Below are 23,937 nucleotides of genomic sequence, written 5' to 3'. Positions count from 1 at the left end.
ATAAGGTTCTTATTTAGTAATAAACGAGTTTAGTGACAAACTTTTTAACTAAGAAAATTACCAAAAACTTAAAAATCCTGTTGGATACACTGGTGATGACTACTATATCAAGCAGAAAACCAAAGTCAGTTTCACTAACATAATTAATAAATGGTCTGAAATTCAGAAACCTATGTCAGGTCATTCTTTAAAGATAAAATAGGGGCCAAAGAGAAACATCTTTATTCATAGATACTGACACTGAATATATAAAAATAATGTACCAGCACAATGGCCGTAAACTGTCAGGGTATTTTGAAAAGGCTCCTACCTCTTTCCTTTGTGACATACAAAATATGAAGTCTTTAAAATATTGTAGATTTTGAGATGGTAGTAAAGATTATGGGTGCAGTATAATTTGTCCTAAGTGCACAGTTAGCAACCTGCCAGAATAAAAGATGTCCCATAAATAAAATTGCTAAATATATATATACTCTAAGCCAGAATTATTTCTTCTACTGCATCTGAGAGAAAGTTCCCAGAAGAGGTAATTTGTTAGCACTGTTCTCACCTATCAGATCTGGAGAGATATAACAGCCAGAAACCTGAAGGCCATATTTGATGCCTAAGTATTTTGGGGGTGGGGGTGGGGGGAGGGGGGGGGGGTGATCTATGCAAAGCAGGTAGGACAGATGCATTTTCAACAGCACAGGAAAGAGAAACACAAAGAAATCAGGTGACTTATCACAGAGTCAAGAACAGGCTTATAAACCACTTGTTGGATGGCTGCAAGATCAATGTGTGTCCTGCTAGCTATATTTGGTAGCAAAAAACTTGGAACAACACACAGGTTAGGGAAGTATAAAAACAACAGCAAACGGGAACACGTGATGGAATCTGAGATCCCTGAAATTCTTGCAAGTTGTCTGAAAATCACTGAGTCATAGCAGAGATCTGCTGAATTCCTCACTCTTCTCTATCTTTGCATTCTTCATTACACTGTAAGGCATTGTCCTGGTTTTAGCTGGGATAGAGTTAATTGTCTTCCTAGTAGCTGGTATAGTGTTACGTTTTGGATTTAGTATAAGAAGAATGTCGATAACACACTGATGTTTTCACTTGCTGCTGAATAGTGTTGACTAACTCAAGGATTTTTCAGCTTCTCATGCCCAGCCAGCAAGAAGGCTGGAGGGGCACAAGAAGTTGGCACAGGACACAGCCAGGGCAGCTGACCCGAAGTGGCCAAGGGGGTATTCCATACCATGTGATGTCATGCCCAGTATATAAACTGGGGGGAGTGGGGCTGGGGGGGGAAGCACCACTCAGGAACTAACTGGGTGTCAGTCAGCAGGTGGTGAGCAATTGCACTGCGCATCACTTGTACATTCCAATCCTTTTGTAATTACTATTGTCATTTTATTAGTGTTATCATTAGCATTATTAGTTTCTTCTTTTCTATTAAACTGTTCTTATCTCAACCCATGAGTTTTACTTTTTCTTCTGATTCTCTCTCCCATCCCACTGAGGGGGGGGGGAGGCGGGGAATGACTGAGCAGCTGCATGGTGCTTAGTTACTGGCTGGGGTTAAACCACAACAGGCATCAAGAGCACCTTAATACATCAGGAAAGCATGCACTGATGTCATCCTCTTCACCTGACTACTCTGGTAGCAAATTTGGGGTTCATTTCTATATACAGTTTTCAAAATTGTTCTGATTTTTAAAAACTGTATATAGTTAAACAATGATCAGGAGCTGCTTTTATAATTGATAAAAGCGTTTATTCCTCAAAAGCACTGATAAATTTATTTCATTTCAGACTGTGAAGGTATTGATTTTCCAAAGACTGAATTTCAATGTTAGATTGTCATGAGGAAAGCTAATGATAGCTGTAAAAATTAGAATTTCAATTTAGAATTTTTTACTTGCACGCATTTTTAAACATAGGCCCCAGGAAGAGTGTGAAATACGTTGAGAGACAGTGCACATTTCTCCTATCCTAACTCAAATTAATTTTCCAAGAAGTGATACACGCAAGAAGTCTACGTGCAACTGTAACAGCATACTCCATAGCAATATCCAATTAAAACTGTTGTCTTCCTGCTTCCATCTTGTAGAAAGGAGAAAATAGAGGAAGTCAAACCAAATTAAAATAATAGTTTCTTACCCTCTGAAACTGAGAAGGATTTTATGGCAAGCATAACACAAGGAAAAGTTCAAGACTTAAGGCAGCTTCTACTGAAATTAAATGAAGTCTTGATCAAGTGACAAGTAAAACTCAATTATGGCTTCAGATTTAAGTTTCAGAGACATCTTCCTAGATAACTTTATTGTTTGTCTGCACTTACAAAATGTTTAGCCAATAATTTTTGCAATTAACTGGTGGAAAAAAAAATAATCTCAACTTCAATGATCCTTCAGCACTTTATGAAATATTTTTAACTGTCTATATTCACATGCTTCATAAACCCTCACAAGTCTCAAGTTCTCTTAAGCTAGACTTACTTTGAGCTAGTAACACTGATTTGTTTCTTTCCTCCAAGTAGCTCATAAGATATAGCTATCCAAAACGAAATAAGCACATTAAAAACACCCATCCTCCAGGTAACCATCACCAGCATCTAAACCTACAGCAAAGAGAAAAAAAGTTTTCAGTATACTCTTGCTTATGTGAAACCTTCAAAGACCTTCAGAAAGCTCAGTTAATGAGTGAGCTTACTTTAAAACTTTTAACACACAAATGACATCTGGAAAACACTATTTCTGCCACATATTTTACACCTGTAGCCAATTCAGATATTGCCGACATTAGAAATTTTGGAAACCTGTAAAGATTTTTAAAGTATTCATAAAAAACAAAATTAAGTTTAGAAAAATCAGTTGAACATGAAATAGGAGTTAACTGATTTTGAACACGACATTTAATATTTTTCTGTTAACTTGCCTCAGAGGCACACTACATTTTATGTTTGCTATACAACGGCAAATTCACCATTCACATGAGGATACTTCAGCATAACTGCTTAAGAATACAACACACTTTGTAACTTTGCTTGACATTGCATATTTGCAGTTACAATATCATGCATATATGCAAACCAAACTATAATTTTGAGATACATGGGGTTTTTGTTACTGCTTTTATTGTGGTTTACTATTGAGAGCATTATAGATTGTGTAATTGATGATTTTTTTTCCATATACATGAAACTGAAGTTTTTACTTAGTGTATTTTGGGAAAATATTAATTTGTAAGTGTTGTTGGTTTCAAGAGGACTATGTAAACAAATCCTTAGTGTGTTACGCTCAGAAAGCATCACCACATGTGTGATAACTAGCATACTGATCTGTCTGGACATCAGGGAAAGATAATATTCATATAAGATAGATGAAGGGAAGATCCCCATTTGACAGATTTGTGCCTTTCAGCTTGAGTCTATCATCCTTCCCACACAGAGACACGCTAAGTTATGTATTATTGTTTCATGACAGCTAGTGTGAAAATCAGAGCCTTGAATGCAAAAAGATACACCAACTTGTCCCTCACCCTAACTCACTGAACTTACCGTGCCTGGAAGCAAGACTTTCTCCTCCAGTCTTCAGTCAGTCCCCCAAAGGGATGTCAGGATAATGGAACCTGACAGTTTTACAGTAATAACGCCATAAACCACCCTAAAGGAGCCTTGTATCAACCAACAAGAAGCAATTACCTTGACTCTTGACTCACTACCACCAGCCACTAGAAGAGTTTTTATCTACTTAGAGACACTAATTCACAGATGTAAGAATGCAAATCAGATATTTCCCCCTTTAAAAATCAGACCCAGTGACTTTTTCAAAACAATGTTCACAGATGACCACTTATCTGTCCAGAATTCTCTAGACAAATTACTACTGAGATTTTTTTTCTTTAATTCCTTATGTTCCTAAAGTTAAATAACTGGAAAACAGTGACAAGCAAATATATTTCACTAGATGTCCAAGGATAATGACAAATGCAAGGGATAAGAATTCTACCTACAAATATTTATAATTTCTCCCTCAGTCCACCTTCCAAGTTCTCCTATAATTACTAATAGAATATAAGATCAAAATGAAAGTTATTTGTCCCTTTCATACATTTGCAGGGGAGCTTTTCAAGATTTTAGGGTGTCACTTAGCACTCATAAGCATCCCTCAAGTTTCTGTACCTCATTTTATAGTTTATTTCAGATCATATCATGTTATCCATGACCCCAAAACTACCTGACCTAGACAAGAGAAATGGTGGTAGGGAGCCATTTATTTTTCACCTAAACTGAAAGCTGGGTAAACTCTCTGCTCCATTCTATTTGAACTATTCCTCCTTACTTCAACTTATCTTTTAAATCCTAAGGAAACTGGTAACAAGAAAATTCTGCACATCTTTGATATTAAGATTTATTTAACATTAAGAACTTTTACAATTTGCAATACTACAGATTTTTCCCTCTCTTCTCTCAAGAGCAACATAAGGGATTACCTAAATATATCCTGTCCCAAGTCATTTAATGTGTTCTTTAAAGTGTTTATCAAATGCTTGCTGTGCACACTTACATCTTCATTGGATAGGCTCACTACAGGTTTCTTCTATGAGAAGGTACAGGAGTAAAAGTTGTGCAGGGTAAGTTAGGCTGGTATACATGTAAAAACAAGACAGAAATGCAGGGGGAGGGGATTGTTGCATAAAACCAGTTCAGAAACAAATCTATTATCAGGCCTACTTGTACCTATCAGACAAAAGCCTGAGTGAAAGGAAAATCATTAACTTCTGAAAATATATTTACTTTTCAAGAACTGATTTCTAGATTAAAGGACACTTACTTACAAAGTTAACTCTAAAAATGTTGTGTCAAAGTTATTACTTCACCTGAAACCAACTGATCTCAGGTTTCTGGAACAAAAAGGCTCTTTCCCCAATCAGAGCTTTACAGTCAGCACCTGCAACTCTACACAACAGTACTACAGACAACATTAACTAAACCACATAATCAGTGCAAAGTGCTATGTATTTGTGAATAATTTTAGACTCTGTGAGGCTCAAGCTTTCAAAGAATTGAGCCTTTATACTAACGCCTGAACTTCCCTACAGCTGAAGACTAACTTTCAAATCTAGCCCTGTTCTGCAGCACATTACTACTTCATGAGTAGAATAAAACAAACAGAATAAAAAATCCTGAATTACTTGGAAGGTAGGTACATCAAGATTTAACAGAAATCTGCAATGGCACTTCAACCTCTACAAATGGATATTAAAGGAAATAAGATAAGTTTTATGAACAACATCTATTTGAAGTTGGCCACCTCAGCAAGTAGTATTTGTAAATCTTCAAGGGACTGCTAAAATTCTTGTCACTTCAGATGGTAATTATCCACATCTCAGTGGAAAAGACAAGGAGAGGGAACCACCCACGTGAAAAAACTGAAGCTATGTTAAAACATTAAACAAATACACCGATCTCCTTGCAGTAACCAGTTCTGACCTATTCCCTACTGCCACTGTGGACTTAGGAAAAAAAGTACTCAGCATCATTCAAAAGACAGCCTGTCTGTCCTAGAAAACCTCTCTCTTCTAAAGGGCAGCTAAAAGTTACTTCAGAAAGACAACATGTCCAACTCTCCATATTTATTAAATTACAGGCACTAGAGAGTGACCTTAGAGCTTGACTGGAGTGCAACTCCAGAGTAAAAAAAAATCCTAAATCTGTTTTTGAGCTCCCTAAATCTATTACCTTTCCCATCTATGCTGGCACATGAAATGGGAAAGAAGACACAGTACTGTTCCACAAATATACGAAGTATAATTCATATGAGCCATTACAACGAAGATGGAAGTTAACCTGTCCTGCAGAGTTATGCTGAATAAAACCCCTATGCTAATTCAATTAAGGAACTGTGAAGTAAGAAGAACAAGCCATACCCCCATCCAAACAGAAACTCAAAATCTTTAAGCTACATGTCAGTGGGAAGAAAGAACCCCACCAAACAAACAAACAAAAAAACCCCACAACACTCAAATGCTTTTTTAACATGCATCTTATTTTCACCTGGTACATAAGCACTATCAAATCTAGGATCTATCTTAACAAAACCATTATTTCTCAGTTTTAGGTTCAAATACCTAAGTACTATTGTTACCTGGGGCATCAATACATGTGTAATTTTTATTTTAGAGTCATTGAGTCTTGAAATATCACTGACTGACTAGCCTTTCTCCAATGACAAGAAAGAAATACTGAAAAGTTATTGACGTTGTCTTACCAGGGAGTCAAGAAATTTCCTGAGTATAGATAAGTTTGTAAAAAGAAAATTCTTGGGATCTTGAATAGCCATCTTTTACAGTTCAGCCGTATGTCCCTTACACAATTACTAGAAAGTGTTGGTAATAAAAAAGAAATTAGAAAGTGCAAAAATACTTTGCTACTAGTGGGTTACCATAAGTTTACAAAAGATTTTTGATAATGTAAAAGTAATGAAGTTGGAATTTACCTAATATTATTAGTGTCTAACTACAATATTCAGTAAGACCTGACAATATTAATAAATGTCTGTTTACATGCAGAAAAAGCTCTACCTTGGCAGTTTTTTCACAGAAGGCAGATGTTGATAACAATGACCTCAGGCTTTCTGTGAACCATTTAAAGGGCCAATATAGCACTTCATTGTCCTCTCATACTGCTGAAGCCAACACAGAAGAATCATCCACATTAATTTCAGTATGATTAGTTGTGGGATGCTCCCTCATTCAAACATGCTTTGAGAGTAAGAGTCAAGGCTGCTGCTTCAGCTTCCACTTAAAGGAATGAAAGCATAAAAAAGGACAGAAATGAGAGGTTCAAGAAGCTGATGCTTGGGACAGTGAAGATGATCTGGTGAACACCTGTGCTAAGAAAAATTTAAGTCTGTGTCACTGTGCACTGAGTTTGCAGGAACGTTAACTGTACTTTCTTCCTTACTCTCTATGTGCTGCGCCACTCAGATTGTATCGGTGCAACATTAAAACACAAACAGGCCACAGAAAAGTTTTGTTTGTCCTCCTTCACCGTTAGTGTTTTTTACTATCAAATTTGTATCACTGCTTAAAATATGATTATCAACAATGATTTCATTAGTCTGACTTTCTGGTTCTGATTTAACTACAAATCTAGTCTCACTCTATAATTTTGATTTAACTACTTTCCTAGCTTTCATTTTACATAAAATGCATCTCCTTCCATTCTTGATTTGCACAGTGACATTAGCTACTTGATCCAGAACTACTGAGAGGCTCAGAAATAACCTAGTTCCAAAAGCAGGGTTGAAATATGATCAAGATTTATGATCTTCATCTTCCATGGGTCATGGAATTGATAAACTGTATCAGAAAGAAGGGGAAAGCTTCTATTGAAAGACATCACAAGAGATGATCTACAGTAGCAAGAGGTAACTCTCCTCATCAGAGGCAAGACTGACGTGTTGTGAGACTGAGTAAGAATCTATTTTGTCAGATTACAGAGGTATGAACTGACAGATACAAAAAGATTATTATACTAGAAGGAATGCACCAGCTGCTTCTGATAAGTAAATACATGAAAATTACTGTAATAGGTAAGAGTAATGGAACTATAACATTAACACCAATCTAATTTCCCCCCAAAAGGCAACAGATTAAAGCAACAACCTATTAGCACACAGGACTAGCTCACAGAAGAAAATGCTCTGCTCCTGTAAGAGCGGAGTTATGCTTTCACTCTAGTCCACCGTTAACTGGGTATTGTTGCACTTATGCAACATCTAGTGTATACGGTATACCTAGTTGACAAGAAATGCCAAGTAATCAATAAAGAATTTAATTTAGAACATGCACTTATATAAATCCTTTTGGAAGTACGCATGTGACCCTCCGCTACAGTGCTCCAAGCTGAAATTCTATTCAAAACCTGCTCTGAAACTGCTCCCCTTTTATCATCTAAGAGAACAAAGAAATACTTCACACTAAAATCTTCATAGTCAAAGGCTGGTGACACCTGTAAATTCTAAGTGTATTAATCAGGTTATACTAAATATTAGCTTTCATTGAACTCAAATATAAGTGTACTAAAATAGGACAATCGACAACAGCATGTAAGTATTTTTAACACTGTGGTGGTATTGCCAGACACAATGTACATTTTACATCAGTATGTAAGCAATGTGAACGCCCTGAAGAGCTGAACAAAGACCTGTAGGCTTAGCTGCCTACCAGGGTTAAAGCAGAACATTAGTATTTGTTGATTCGTCCTTAATCAGAAATCACTGCCTATTAACATTTCAATTTAAAATTTGCTCTTGCTTCCTGCTGTTTTAACATACTCCTTTTTATGAATGCCCATCTCTTTTCCCCTATCATTCCCACTTTATACTTTAAGTGGTTATCTCGGAGACAAAATCATTGTTTTTCCATCTGGCCATTTCTTTCTCTGAACTACTTCACTATCTGTCTTAGCTGCCCCTTCTAGCACTTCCTACTATTAGTGTTATGCCATCTTTCTGCCCAACCTAGACTTGGAGCTATTTCTCATTCTAAATGCTTTCCCTTTTATTTTTAAATCATATCTAATTAAGTTCTCCCTCCTTAGCCTTGTTCATAGTAAACACTGTTTACCATTTGAACCCTTAATGTCATCCTATCCACGGTCAGCTTTGGGCATCTTAGCAGAGAAACACAATCTTTTATAATGCTATGCCTTGTATGACTGTTTCCTGGAAACCCTCTTTTTTATGGGGCAGGGGTGGGGAGGGCGAAAGGGATGGAGGGGACAGAACTTCATGTAATGCTAAAGCATCACTACTTTTAAATAATTCAATATTTGTAAACTTCTACAAGAGCAACTCTTGGTCAATTACTAGTGCTATTACATTGGCTGGGTGCGAGATGTTTGCAAATTGTTGCAACTCATTTTCTAAATAAGAAAACAATAAGTACAATTCAAAAGCTATTCAAAAGGCATGTTTGGATCGTCCTTTAAAAAAAAAACAAACACAAAAAACAACAACAACAAAAAAATGCAACACACACAACCCCCCCCCTGCTTTCCTTAGAACATCTCTTAGAACTTGTCCTCCACATAACACCTAAGTAAGTCTTTAAAAGAAGAAATGCAGACATTATGTAAAACTGTTGTCTTTTTAGAGTTCATGCATTTCAGACAGTGCATAGTTGAAGCACAGACAGCTGGAAAGTTTTGAAGATGCAGTACCATGAATCAGTTACAAATAAAGAAGTTATTTTCTACTGAGGTACATTTTGAGAAAATGCAGGCAGGCAAAAAAATACCCGAAAGCTAATCTGTGTGGCAATTAAAGCACTCTCTTGTATTAAATAAATCAAATCCTGTGTTACAAAACTTCCAAGTAACGCTGAACCTGAAATACAAGAATACCTTTTCTACAATGTTTTGTTTTCTTCTATTTTAAAAGGATTTTTAGAAAGAGGCAGGAGATTAAAATAACATAGAAGTCTGTCATATAGTTAAAAGACTTTATCATTAATTATCTACTTTGCAAAAGAAACCAAATACAACAATTATATGCAAACTTTTCCTAATACTTTCAGAGGGACAGTAAGGCAAGTGTAACAAAGTGAGGAAATATTGTAACACAAGAATGTTACATTCCCAATGAAATACAGAGTTGCTGAAAATGCATTAAACACATATAAACTATTCAGCTGAGTTTGTAGTGACAAGTTTATTCTTTTTCAGAAACAGTTATGGCAAAAATCTCTTTATCTTCTGGGAAAATAGACCTGGCTTCACACAGACAATAAGCACATTTTTGCTAAATTTTTTTAAAAAGTGAAATAGAACTGAAGAACTTTCTCTTCATTGCACAGCTTGTCAATTTACTGTTACCTTCTCTAAAACACCGATCAACACATTCCACTCTGTTGCTGCACACATGTGTGCTGGTTTTGGCTGGGACAGAGTTAAAGCATCAGCCTTTGTGCTTGTAGGAAGTGACCTGCATATCTTATCATCTCCCATTCCTCTGCCATCCTTCACATATGCTGCCCTGCCCATCTTCCTGTCTGGTGCTTCCCAAAATTCCCCACAACACTGTCATATCAGCCCTGCTAGACTCATCCTGTTCAGGAGGCACGAGAGTTTCATGTGCTGCAATGCCCCACTTTTCTGTATGCTGGTTATAAAAGGAAGGAAAAGGTCAACATACATCAGAAGCCAGAAGACATTAGTATCTTCAGAGCGTAGCCCAAAAACCAGCATAGGATAACACATGAGAAGAGAATTTTGGGAGAAAAGGCAAGCAATACCATCCCTGTGCACCTGTCACCCTCCCTCCTAGTATTTATTTGTGTTACCCAGGAAAGAATTCTCAGGCACCACCACCCTTCCCTTCCTTTTTCATCTCCCTATTCTCCCCCAGTGACAGATGGATCTTTGTATATGCCACATTCCCTGCCTGCTCACCAGAATCCTTTGCTTCTACTACTTTTTTCCTCCCTCTTATTAGATGATCACTTTCGGTATTAACATTGTAAAAACCATAAACGGAATAACACCAAACAGTGTCTGGCTGTCATCAGCTGGTTCTTGGTTTTACAGATAGTTTCCAAGGTATGTGAAATTGTTGACTTATTTAAAGGTAGCAGATGCATAACTCAGAGTGCCTGACTAACAGGCATGTAAGAGAAAAACACAATTAATTCATTTAGGAGATCTGTCTACAGGGCTGTGATTTCACAGATTATTTTGGTTGCAGCACATCCAGCACAAGAATTCAGAACTTTTAGTCCATATCAGCGTGTGTTCATCCTTACCACCTTTCTTTCCCTTACGTGGCAAAAGCAGTTTTTTCAAAGACACTTGAATAAACTTGTAACTGCTTTTCTTTTTATTTCTTTTTTTCCCCCAATTCAAATACCAAATTATTGGTTGTTTTTTGTTTTGTTTGATTGTTTTTTAAAGTTATTTGCACATCACTTGGTGAAACCTTGCTCTCCCACAGACGATCTCATCTCACATTAGATCTCTAGACAAGGCCTTACACCCTACACTACTTCTGGTACAGAGCTGTAGCTTGTATTTTAGATGAGCTCCCACTTGTGGGATACAAATATGCTATGATTCTGCTGATCTGTTACATTCTGTTTCTGAACACACAGTCCAAAAATAAACTCACAAAACACAACTGCTATTGTGGTGATCTGAACTGTTGCTCACTCAATCCCAGGGGCTCCTGATTTTGCTGTTTTCTATTTTTTTCCTTTATCCTAGAATAACAGCACATTTTTCTCAGATATACTAACTAACATTTCTCTATTCAGACCATGTATTATTTTTCCACATTTTGTCTGTAGCCCTAGCTTTTTTATTATTTTCTACTCCTACTGTTATTTATTTAATATGCTGTTACTCATTCTCCAGATTCTCATTTAAAATGCCAAATAAATAAGACTGCATCCTACTGGACACTTCCAGTTAGCTATCAAAAAAAACCCATACATGTAGATCTATCTCAGTATAACCCAGGAATTTAAGTTTTAAAGCACTCACTACAAAGACCTCAGACTCTGTAGTAAGCTCTTGAAAAGTTTTAAATTCCTAGGCTACACTGAGAGCAGACAGACATATGTAGGTTGGTTTGGTTTTTTTTAGATAGCTAACCAGAAGTGTCCAGTGGGATGCAGGTTTCTGAAAGAGATTTTTATGTCTTTGTCACTAGTTAGCACCCACACTGCCACATCTACTTCAAGTTGTAAGCAATTTAAAAGAGCTAAAATAAGGCAGCACTTCATTTTTATTAAATTGCTAGTAAGTACTGATATCAGTGAATATTAGCTATCAAGTCAATCAAGCAATATATTGGTCTATATAGTCTATATTCTTCCAGTCAGTAACGAGGGTGTCAGATCGGTTGCTGAGCAAACTACCTAATAGTTCTCTATTCCAAATCAAGGGAAGTGAAGACATTTTCAGCTTCCCACATAATAACCCAACAGTTTTAGGATAAGTTCCTTTCTTGTTCTAAACTCTCCACTGAAGTGAGCTCAAATGAAAGTAATCCTTTATTTAGTAATCACACAGTTACACACCACGCTTTTACATGTTATTCTTTTGTTCCCCAATTGCAGTTCTCCTGTTCTTGCTAGAAAGAGTAAAAGAAACAAGAATATGAAATACCCGCTCTTACAAGGCCACTGACACTACTATCCTTGGATTCATGCACATCTTGGACTTTCTCCTGCTCAGACATTATGCCCACCCAAACATTACAAAGCTGCTTTGACAAATGGACTCTTTCATTCTGGAGTAATAGCTCATCAGTATACAGATGAGGATCACATCACATTAGCTTCTGGGCTAAGTTCTACTGCTCAAGTCTAAGAGTCATGCAAGAGGGAGACATGAACCCAATGCAAAATACTGTTGCACTTGGCACTGTCATGCTGCTGGCAATGAGAACACACCTTTAATGTTCTAAGAAGACTGTTAGCCAAAGTGTACAAACACTGTGAATGCTGGTGGAGAGTTCATGAAAACATGCATGTATCATCATACTGTTACACAGATAGACATACACATACATAAACAGCTTTTCACAAAGTGAAGATATGACACACTAGAATGCACTCAGGGATACAGATTAACATTTCGTGACAGGTATCTGCAGGGTACCACTACTGTGGTACACAGCTTCATATTGCTAATGGGTTGATGAGGACTGGCAACATTTGTGGGAAGACAGTAACACAAACAATAACATAAAAGAATGGAAGAAACCCACCTTAAGGAGTTCATAATGTTGAATACCATTCACACCAATGTCCGGATCGATGGCAGATGGGACAGAATAGCGAGAATTAATTGCTGTGTTTTCAGGGATAGAGATGTTAATAACTGTTGAGGGAAAGAGGGGGGCATTGTCATTTATATCCTCTATTAGGAATCTGATCTTGACCAGTCTGAAAACTTCATCAGGCAAAACAGCAACCTCCACCTCATAAAAGCAGCGATTCTCACTGAAGATGCCAGAGCACAGCTTCTCTCGGTCTATGCGGTTTGCAGTTGTGAATATCTCACCAGTGTTCTCCTCCACCCGTATTAATGGTACATCCCCAGTCTTATACACCAGCTTGAACTGTAGTGGTGAGGAAAGGGGCACATCTGGGTCCAGCGTTAGGTTAAGATCCTTGAGCAAATTGCCAATGAGGACATTTTCAGGCAGTTCTTCCCGCACGGTATAATTCTTCTCCTGTGCGCCAGATTGAAATACAATACAGGCTAATAAGACTGCCAAGAGGTAGGTTCCAGACAGCAAGTCCATCTCCAGAATGACTAATGAGTATTTGTGTAGAACACCAAGAGTAGCTGGAAAAAGGAAAATAAAGAAAGAAAATTTCTTAAAACTTTACAGGATATTGTGTTCTAAAGTGATAGAGACAGGAAAGGAGTACCTTTCCTACAGCAAATAACCTGAACTGTTTGAAAACCCTATTAGTAAAGTGATATTTGACTTAACAATCCTTCATAAAATGTATAAAATTTCTTGCACAATTTTTTACTTAAAACTGTTTACTAAACACTGAGGTAAGAATCTTAGAACTGGATCAGAATGAATGAACAAATAAATAATAATAATAAAAAAAAAAATCCCTATTTCCAGCATGAGATTTTCCTTTGCTCCTTAAGAAAACCTCTTCCTTTGAACCCTCTGCCACATTGTCCTCAATTTTTTTGTTGTTTCCAAAGAAAAAAATAGGTAAGAAGTTTGCATGCAACCATCTGCTGAGAACCAGATCTTTTTATACCTCTTGCTCAAAGATGGGAAACCATAAACACTTGTCTTAATTTTCCCCCAAGTTTTGTACTGACAAAATTATGTAATATTTGTTAACAGCCAAGAAATATGGCTATTTTTGATACAGGGACTTAAACTGGTAAGAAAATGTTATCTAGATGGAGTCTGGTGAACTTCAGCCAACAACGGGTGGAAAGCTAACACAGGGACACTAATACAGCAGTCCCTTTGTTTAAGATGACAAGATCCGATTTGATCAGATATTAGTACTCAATTCACTGAAATTTGGATTATGTGTCTTAAGAGCAGTGCACAAATTCCAACACAGAAGAACACCACCACATCAGAAGTTTTCAATGTAGAACGAAAGGTAAAAGACTTTCACCAGCAAGAAGGGTAAAGTTGTAACCCTCTTAGTTCCCCAACTGCCTACCATATTGCCAGATAATCTCTATTTGGATACTTGTCATTAATTTCCAAGGCAGTTGAGATTTCTTTTGCTTTCTTTGATTTTAGGGAAAAAAAGAAAAATGAAAAAAAGTGATAGACTATGCAGCAATAATTTCCCTTCTGGTATGTAACAATATTTAATACATCTCCTGTAGAATGAACTGTAAGAAATTTCATATAATTTTAAGTCTAGTGATGTCTGCTCATATATCAGGTAAGTACTCTGAGATACCAATACCTTTAAAGTGAGATACAGATTTGTTCTGGGCTGAAGAAAAGAAAATTCTGTACTTTTCAACCTAGTTTCTGAATAACACTATATTCTCCTCTCAAGACTGTTAACCACCTCAAGAAAGATGGAAGTAGAACAGGATGACTTATAGGTACATATAAATATCTATGTACCTACAGCCATCAGCTGATAACTTCTAGAAAAAAGCCACACTACTGAACTCCATGTATAAAATATACTGCTTTGCTTAATCCTTGCATAATTCTACCCTTCCAGAATTTAGGATAATCTAGGATAGCATTTCTGTAAGGTAGATGTTCAAGAGTTCCATCTAAAATGATTTTTTTTTTTTTTTTTTTTGGTTAATGACATTTTAGCTTCTACCAGCTTAGCATCTGTTTCAAGTATAGCTGTACTAACTCATCTACATTCTTTTCATTGTGCAGGTAAAAATGTAATTTTTTTCCTGCCTTTTCTGATTTTATTCTCCCTGTCATAGCATAGATTGATTTACTCCTGCAGATCAAGTTGCAGTGGTTGAAAAAGTTACTGAAGCCAGTAATTGCCTTCACCCGTTAGTTACTGCCTTTCAGCAGTACCACTTTCAGGGTAATTTAAATTAAAACATTTGACTTTGCAGTGGAACAGATTAAGAACAATTAATATTGCTATTCCATTTAAACCCTGCAACCTGCTTTTGATTGGGAGTAAGTAACAGATAAAGAACATTCCCACTAGATCTGCACGGTGTATCTTTCCACATCAGCATGATTTAACTGTAAAGCATTTTCTGGCTTTTTGATTATACAAAAGGAGCAACATGAAATAAAAATCCAATCCTGCAAGTCTTCACTTATGAAAAAAGGCGTTGCTCACTGGAGTAATTCAATTAACCTGAATGAGATTGCTGACATGGGTGAGAACTGGATATGCAGTTTATGTGGCATAGTTAACGCATTACCTGCGGTATTTTAGTAATTCACTGACTTATTTGCAGTACTTCAGTAGTTCAGTATAAGGCACAATACAACACTAAACAGGCGTTCAAGAGTGAAGAAACAGTGTACTATAAACAGTGATTTTATAAATCCATTATAATTTTAATCTCTAAATTTGTAAATAAGGAAGCCATCAGCAGATACTGATTATCATTAATGGTAACACTATGGTAGCAGCATGAGTTTAATGAAAGAACTGTGGTGATATTGTACCAATATATTAGTTTGCCTATTACGATTCTATCTGTCTTATATTTCTGTAAATACATTTCCAGCAATTGTCAGCCCACTAAAGTAATTGCCCACGTACATTCAACCTGCAGAAAGCTCTTATTTCAGGAAAGTACATTTTTGTATCCGCTATTATTAAATAAATACATTTACATTGTTTCCATGCAAAACACCAATAAAAATGTTTGGGTTACAACGAAGAGTTGATATTTAAATGTTTCCCTCAAAGGAAAATTTCAGAATGGTAGCATGTTCCATGCATACTGGAAAGCACTATTCCACTACTTTTTCTTCTCTACTAGAAGTTAAACTGAAAAATAACAAAACAGGGAAAAAACAACTTCACATCCTGAAGTTTACAGAGTAATATTTTAAACGTACAGTTCATTTCTGAGGGGAGGAAATAAAAAAAAAAAAGGACAACCATAATTGTAAACCAAATTCCAGTCCTTATCCCAAATTCTGTGACAACATTCATGTAAGGATTGCCTATAAATTATAATAATATAAAAATACTCTATAGTCATGTATATGTATCTTCCAAATAAATAATCTTGCACTATAAAAAATTATTTTTATTATTAACAAGGTTATTAATGCTACACTGCTCCTCTCTCTCTCCTTTTGAAGACACAGGGAATTTCAGTCACACTCAAAACAAAAGTTTGTGTTTTATCTATGAAGTTTTACAAAGCAATTTGAGGATGAGTATATAAATCAAACAGTCTAAAGAGTGCATGAAAAAATCCCCTGCATCAATCCTGAAAGTTGTGATAGTACCAGTAGATAATTTACATTAAAAATAACTGATAAAAATTCCTATAAACACAGTTAGAACCACGGTGGAGTTTCTAGGGATTATAAAATAACAACAGCAGGACTCAAAGATGTTTGTCAGGAGAACATTACTATGCATATTTTTATTTACTTTTTTTTTTTTTTAAATGAAACAAAGTTTGAACCATTCTATTAAAACTATTTTTGTGTCATATTAAAGAAAATTCATTAAAACATGGAAATAATAGAACACCATTGTTATAAACCATGTTAGATAAATGCTAACACGAGGTTTTTTAATATCTTTTATTACCACAGATTTTCCTGAACTACTAAAGGGTATAGACACATAATAGGTAGTGTTATGAGTTTTATCAGATGACTATTTTGTCTCGAAGTAGAAAATACAACCACAACTTACAATTCTTGAACTTCTGTAGAATACACTATTTTTAAATGGTCTTTACCTGTCTTTCTAAACAATTCTAGGAACAGTTTTGCCTTTAAAAACCTGCTCTAGAGCTCCAGACCTTTAAGGAGGAAAAAACCCAACATGACTCAAGTTTTCTGCTTAGATATACAGTGGAACATAGTATGCCATGGGGAAAGTGTTGTTCTTAAAGCAACCTATTTATATAGTCATAGCTGTATGTTGCCTGTCATTTGTGCCACAGCACTGATAGGAATACTATGGCAACAGCAATGCAAAGAAAGAGCATGAGGTACTTTCTAGCAACCAAGCATCATCCTGAAAGACATTTACAAAATGAGGGTATTTCCAACGACATACACTACTTAACATGTCTCTCATATTTGTTTACATATTGTAAATATACATACCACAAAATGGGAAAACAATATAAATACAAATCCAAAAGTGAAAGGAAAGGCTAAAGAAACTGCAAATGGAAATGGCAGAGTCGGACAAAACAGGACATTAAGAGAAATTGTGAAAAGGGACCATGTGAATGGTAACAGATGGTGGAAAAAGGCAGAGATGAACTAAGACAGACAGACAAGATACAAATACAAAAAGGAAAAAAGAAAGAACAGGGCAGAAAGGCAGTCACAGTACAGTGTGTAGAAACAGGCTTTCTTGATGACTGGAGTATAGAGGCAAAAAAAAAAAAAGCATAGAAGGCTAAATAGAGTAGTCCAACTCTAAAGGACCTTTCATAAGCTCCAGCAGTCACTAACACTTTTAAGGCGGTAAAAAAAAATTTAAGAACAAATAAAATTGTTTAACAGAAGGTAACATTAAGCTTGCCAAGCCATTTTCCCAGCTTTCAAAAGACTGCATTGATGTCTGTACTGCTGACTTCTGTAACTAGTAAGGCAAGTGGCCCAGATGGACAGGATGGAGGGTAGGAGGGGAAAAAAAAACAATTTGAGATTTACTCTCGTTCATCTGAGTATCTAGGCACTTAAATATACCTGCTTTTTTGTCCAATATACTAAATATTAATGGCACAATTTAAATATTATAATTGTTCATTATTATCTTCATTTAGCAGCTGTCAAATCACACCTTGAGAAGTAGACAGAATATAAAAACTTTGACTACCTAATGGAGTATGATGTGAAGGTAGAATCTAAATCTGTTCTTTATACACAAGGCTCTATCTGGTCCCACCTGAGTCAGAATTCCTGTAGCTTATTACAGGACTCAACTGCTATTTCTTACTCAAGAGGATCACAGAAAAGTAGTAAATGCAGTGAAGAGTTCAGGTGTCCACTTCAGATGAAAAAGCAACACTAATTCTTGATACCTGGGTTCATATTTGACTTAGAGCAGGAATAAGCAAGCTGTGGTAATATTTTGTAACTGCTATATCAAGTTTTAAGAAAAAAGTATCACAGACCATTTCAAAAATTTAGGAATATTACACTGAAGTCCAAAACTGTATCAATATCCCAGTATTGAAATCATACTAGAGAAGAAATCCTTAAAATGTCACTCCCATTCTTACCTTCATATTCCTGAACCTATTTTAATTACATGGAAAAATTTAGCTAGTATACCAAACTTTTTAAATATAACATCCCTTTCATTTGCTGCTAATCCACCGTGGACTCCTTAAATAACAGTATTTACATCCCTGTGTTAAAGCAGTGTTTCTCAGAGCAAAACATCCCCATGATGTGGGCTCTATTTGTCAGTCAATGGCACAATTATAATGTTGTTTACCTGAAGAGAGAGCTATTTGCAACTATTCCAGTTCACAAAGACTCCCTCTAAAGTGTCCATTGATAATTAAGCACTTCTATACTACATGCCAGAGATTTTGAACTTCCAAATCACGTTGATATGGATTTCAACTTTATCCTGTAGACCTCAGCTGCTGGACTGCTCGGTAGGACCTCTTCTGGTACTGCAGATTGTTAAGTGTTTGGTGTTTTGGTTGTTGGGGATTTTTTTTGCTCTAAGTCACTAACATAGCTGAACACAGTAATGTCTACCCTTTGTCACCACACATACCATGTTTCATTTAGGGAACTGGCTGGTTTTGATGGTGGTTAACTTTTTTGAAAAGATAGAGACTCTACTGGTATTTCTTACCAGTTTTGATGACAATAAGAAACACTACAAAGCTGTTGCCTGACAGAAATCCCCCTAATTTTTTTTAAGGCCAGGCACAAATGACAACAAAAAACCTGAACTAATTTTCACACTCTATAGTTTCAAACATAAAATATTTTGCAGCCATCAATATTTATCCACAGGATCCACTCCCTACATAGTATATTTCATTTTCATATTCAAAGAAAAAGACCTACCTCAAAGAGAAACAGACAATTTGTTATATTATCAAGGCTTTCAAATTCATTCCCTCATATGATTTTACTCTAAATCCACTATGGGACTGATTTATTCTTTGATCTATTTTTTATTAGTGTGATGGTACTGACTTCAATGAGGTTTCTTTAATTTTATTTTTTTCCAGTGATGAAAAAAATGAAACTGCAAATTCTTATTACCAGGAGAAAACATCACCCCACATTCATTTAAGTCAACAAAAGAATTAAGTAAGTGTGAGCCACAAGTTTCTTACAGCTGCATGATCTCCTGATTCAGTCTTCACTGCTTTAGAATATTTTTAGTTGTTGTTTTGGGGTTGTTTGGTTGTTTGTTTTTACTTTTCCCATCACAGGGGGTAAGAAATACTCTTCACTTTAAGAAATAAAAAGTTAATGACCAAAAGGCAGATTCTAGCAGCCACATGAAGCAGCAGCCAGGGTATGGAAAACAAGCAATTGATAAATTCTTACTGAAACAGAATTCTATATTCCCGAAATTAATCTGCAACTAATAGAATAATGCTCATTAAAACTTGCATGAAGATGCTGGAAACAGTGAACAGAACTATAAATACACAACAGGCGGTGAGCATGCTGAACGGCCAAACTGAACTCAATCACATTGGTATATGGCATAAAGAGTAATTTCTTTTAATTGTTTCAAATTAATCCCTGTAAAGCTGAAGTCTCTTTTCTACTAAAATAGTCAGTACAGTCCAATGTTTTGGAAAATGCATCTAGCAACCACTCAGCACATATTTTAATATCCTGTAACTTATTTCATAAAACTGTAAGAATATGCAGTATCAAATTTATTTATATACATGTAACATTAGGAAATAGATAGTCCTGCTATTAGCAGTGAAACAGTTTTGCACCAAAGCTGCATAGAAAGCTAAAAGTTGAGAACAGAAATCTTGTCAAAAAAGTGAAGATCTCCCTGATAAGGATGACTATTTCCATTTTCTTAGAAAGAAACACTGGAATACCTGAACAAATAGGAAAAAAAAAACCAAAACAAAAAACAACAAAAACCCCCCACCAAACCCAGCACACAAACCCTCTATAGAGCTGCTGAATGTTACAACTCCAAAGCTAACACAATATTGCTCTACAAATTCAATTACATATTCACTAAAATTCAATAACTGACTTTCAAAAACAATTAAAAAAATCAACTTATTAATGGTATGATTCATAATGTCATCTTCATGTTTTATTTGTGTGTTTGTACACATGAATACATTTTACAAATCAAGTGAAAATTGCTCTAGTTTTGGTCCTTGAAAATCTGTTCATGCCTCAAATCTGAAAATTAAATCTCTGCTAAAGCAAACAAAAGAAAAGTCATCCATGAACTACTGGCAAGAGAATGCGAAATCATAATAAGAAGTTATGTAAAACCACATATGTGATCATTGGATGTATTTCAATTTAAAAAACACATTTTTATTTATTTAAAAATGGAAGTAAATCTGATTTTAGTCACTTGTGTCAAATCCTTTGAAATGGCAATTGTCAAGATCACCTGTTTCATACATAATGTATTTTGCTTTACTGCCTCACTGCCAGTTAATAACTTTTATTATTGAATAGTAGAAAAATACATTTCACAGTGCCTACTACACAATTCAAGTATTTGTGAATAAGGACAGGAATACTACTCACAGCCTAATGCTATATTGTCTATTACCCACTTATACTAAATACAATTCTGCCTAGAGTCCAGTCATATACATAACAACATCCTAGAGTAGCAACAAACAGCAGCCTTCCTCCATCCTCCCCTTCAGTTCAACACACAGAGACGATCTAACTACACTAACTTGGACTTCTCATTTAACCAAAAGTTCCATTTGTGAGAACACTGTTCCCGAAACTTACAGAAAACCAAAAGCTATATACATTGCCATCTTTTCTTTTTAAAAAAGTCCTGTGTTTAAAAACAAAACAAAAAACCAAAAAACACTTGTATTTGTATTTTGTAATTCTTGTTAAACCCAGGATATGTGGAATTTTGCACTAGTTGCATCAAATTCCTAAAGGAAAAAAAAAAGTTCTCTTGGGTGTCAGGATTCATGTATTAGACTTCAAATAATACCAAAACCTTACTTTTTCTATACATTTCTTTTTCAATTGCTTAAACTTTTATACTTCCATCAGTTTCTCTCTCAGTATAACATACCCAGAGAAGGCTGTGTGTCCCATGAAATTACTCTCACAGGCTTTTGCAACAAGTTCTTACAGTACTCCAAGCCTGAAAGGAAAACTGTAGCTGAACTTCAACCATAATTCCAGCTCAGTAAATTATCAGCATGTCTACGTAAAACACGACCAGGAGATTACAGCAACAAAGCACACATAAAACACATTTTAGTGTTTGTTTATTCTGACCTCCCATCAGGCTGTCTGGAAACAGACACTGTGTTCCATTTCTAATGCTGTAAGGCTGGTGAAGGATCACCCTAAAACATACAAAATTCATACACTATGTGGTCCTTAACTAATGTATTTAATTACTTATTATCATAATTAATAACTAGTGAAGCATCAAATAACTTATTTTCTTTTTCTTGGTAAAATGGGAAGAAAGTGGTTCAGGCAATTTTACACTCATCCTTGTGAACACTTCACAGAAGCAACATATTTCTTATCCAATCTTTTTTCTTCAAGCAAAAGTTTATACAGTACAGCAAAAAAGAAAATTTTAACAATAGCATAGTCTCCATGGAAGTCTTTAGATATGAAACAGTATGTTTTTCATCCAGTGGCAGCATAGCTACTTATTTTCATACAGGACTTTTCATTCTTCTTAAAGATAACTTAAATGTGAGATTGCGACTAGAAGGTACTGGTCAAGAGCTTAAAATATGAAATACATCATAAAAAAGGTTTTCTATACCTTAGCATGTATCTCACCAATTAACAGCCTAATCACCATGTTTGTCCAAAGTTGTCACATGTAACATACAGATACAATACATAAGAATACATATTTATAAATCAAACTCAACTCTGGAATCTCTAAGAGTACCATGAACATGAGAACTAATTGCACGTGTTGGAAGGAATTTTCTCATAACTTATGCATGGGTCCCAATAGCAGGGAAGCAATCAACACATTTTTTAGCTAACTGACCCTATCTAATAAATACACTATATGAATAAAACATCTCAGTATGTATTATAAGACTCTCCCAAGAGAATACGATTTGAGAGCAAGGCTTTTCCACGGGAAGAACAAGACCACCTGAAGATAAGTTACATTAGAATATAAACCAAGACCATAGTGCTGTTATGGAGAAAAAAATCCAACAACAACAACAACAACAACAAAACCACAAAAACAAACAAACAAACAAAAAAAAACCCAAAAATTTGAAGAAAAAGAGGAAAATAACATTACAAGTAAATGTCCCTCCGCTCGCCATCCCGGCAGAGCAGTTCCTCCCAGTCAGGCTTGCCTGAGGGCTCACCACTCCCTCCACAGCCCCGCAGGCGGCTCCTAGGAAAACCCTTTCTTTCCCCTCACCTGAACACAAAGACAGAGCCGCCATCTTGAGCTCTGGACGGTCTTGTAACAGAAACTGCGGGAAGCCTGAGGCAATACCACGGCTGACGAGTCCAGCCTCACGGTCCCCGGCGCCGCCGAGGACGGCGCCTCAGCGCGGACCGCCGCTCCGCGTGCCCGCACCGCCCCCCCCCGCCGCCTCCTTCTCGAAGCTTCCCCGGCGCGGGCGGGGCGGCCGGTTCCTCTCAGCGGCCGGTTCCTCCCTCAGGCGCCTTCCCGCCGCCCTCTCTCGGCCGGGGGCTCCCCCCCTCCACCGCGTCCCGTCCACCCGAGACATCTGACAAGGTAGCCCGTCAAGTCCCGTTGCCTAACAAACATAAATAAAGGGTAAATAGCGAAGCCGATCGGTAGAAGCTGCGGCGCAGGTGTGTGTATTGTCTTTTGCGTTAGGTATGCAGATGAAGAAAACCGGGGCAAAAAGAGGCTGTGATTTACTGTGAACTTTTACACGAGTAAGCAGTTACCGGTTCTCTGCGAGTTCTGGCCCAAGTTACTACAGGCTGGTCTACATAAATGCCGGTGTTTCACAGGTTCGGCTGGAGAGGTTATTCTGTGCTGCTGTTCCTAAAGCCGCTTCAGTGCGACGCTGCTGGTACAGGCTTTCAGTGGTACGAGGGAAAAAATCCCTGTATTTAGAGTCTATAAAGCACTTTGGGGATCACTCAAAGTGAAAGGTGCTGTATACATAAAAGGTGTTAGCAATAGCAGCTGCGGCATAGTGTGGCTTTAGAAAAAATTTTCTCTGAGGGACAAGCGAACCACCCTTTTTCCTCTACTAACTACAGGAAATAAACATACATAAAAGAAAATGAAAAGCAGTTTGATAAAGGATTTCTTGTGATTTATTAAGTGGGAGACCAAAAGCATCAGAGCTTGATCACAGCTGGTTATAGTTAAAAGGATTAAGATCAAGCCCTACTAATTCATATCTTACATTATTAAAAGCATACATTTCTCTTTTACGATATTATAATATAGATAAATTTATCTTTAAAATTCAATCAAATTCAGTAATATAATTTGATTATTTCCTTGTGACACAACTCTGTCTTTAATTACCTGTTGTTCTTCCAATCCTCCTAAGGAGGAATTCTGTCGTTACTA

General features: G+C 36.4%; 1 protein-coding gene across 2 annotated transcripts in view; it reads right to left on the bottom strand.

The window, feature by feature from the left end:
* PCDH11X (protocadherin 11 X-linked) overlaps positions 1-23,937 on the bottom strand; it is a 512,148-nt gene that overhangs the window by 447,508 nt on the left and 40,703 nt on the right. For both annotated transcript variants that reach the window (XM_029997018.1, XM_029997019.1), the window contains exon 2: positions 12,762-13,345. In XM_029997018.1, coding sequence (XP_029852878.1) covers positions 12,762-13,301 — 540 coding nt within the window. In that variant the 5' untranslated portion in view covers positions 13,302-13,345. The remainder of the gene's footprint in view (positions 1-12,761; positions 13,346-23,937) is intronic.

This window comes from Aquila chrysaetos, chromosome 21 (genome assembly GCF_900496995.4).
Source record: "Aquila chrysaetos chrysaetos chromosome 21, bAquChr1.4, whole genome shotgun sequence".
NCBI classification, from domain to species: domain Eukaryota; kingdom Metazoa; phylum Chordata; class Aves; order Accipitriformes; family Accipitridae; genus Aquila; species Aquila chrysaetos.
Note: the sequence above shows the minus strand (reverse complement) of the source record. Positions and strands in the feature narration are given on the sequence as shown.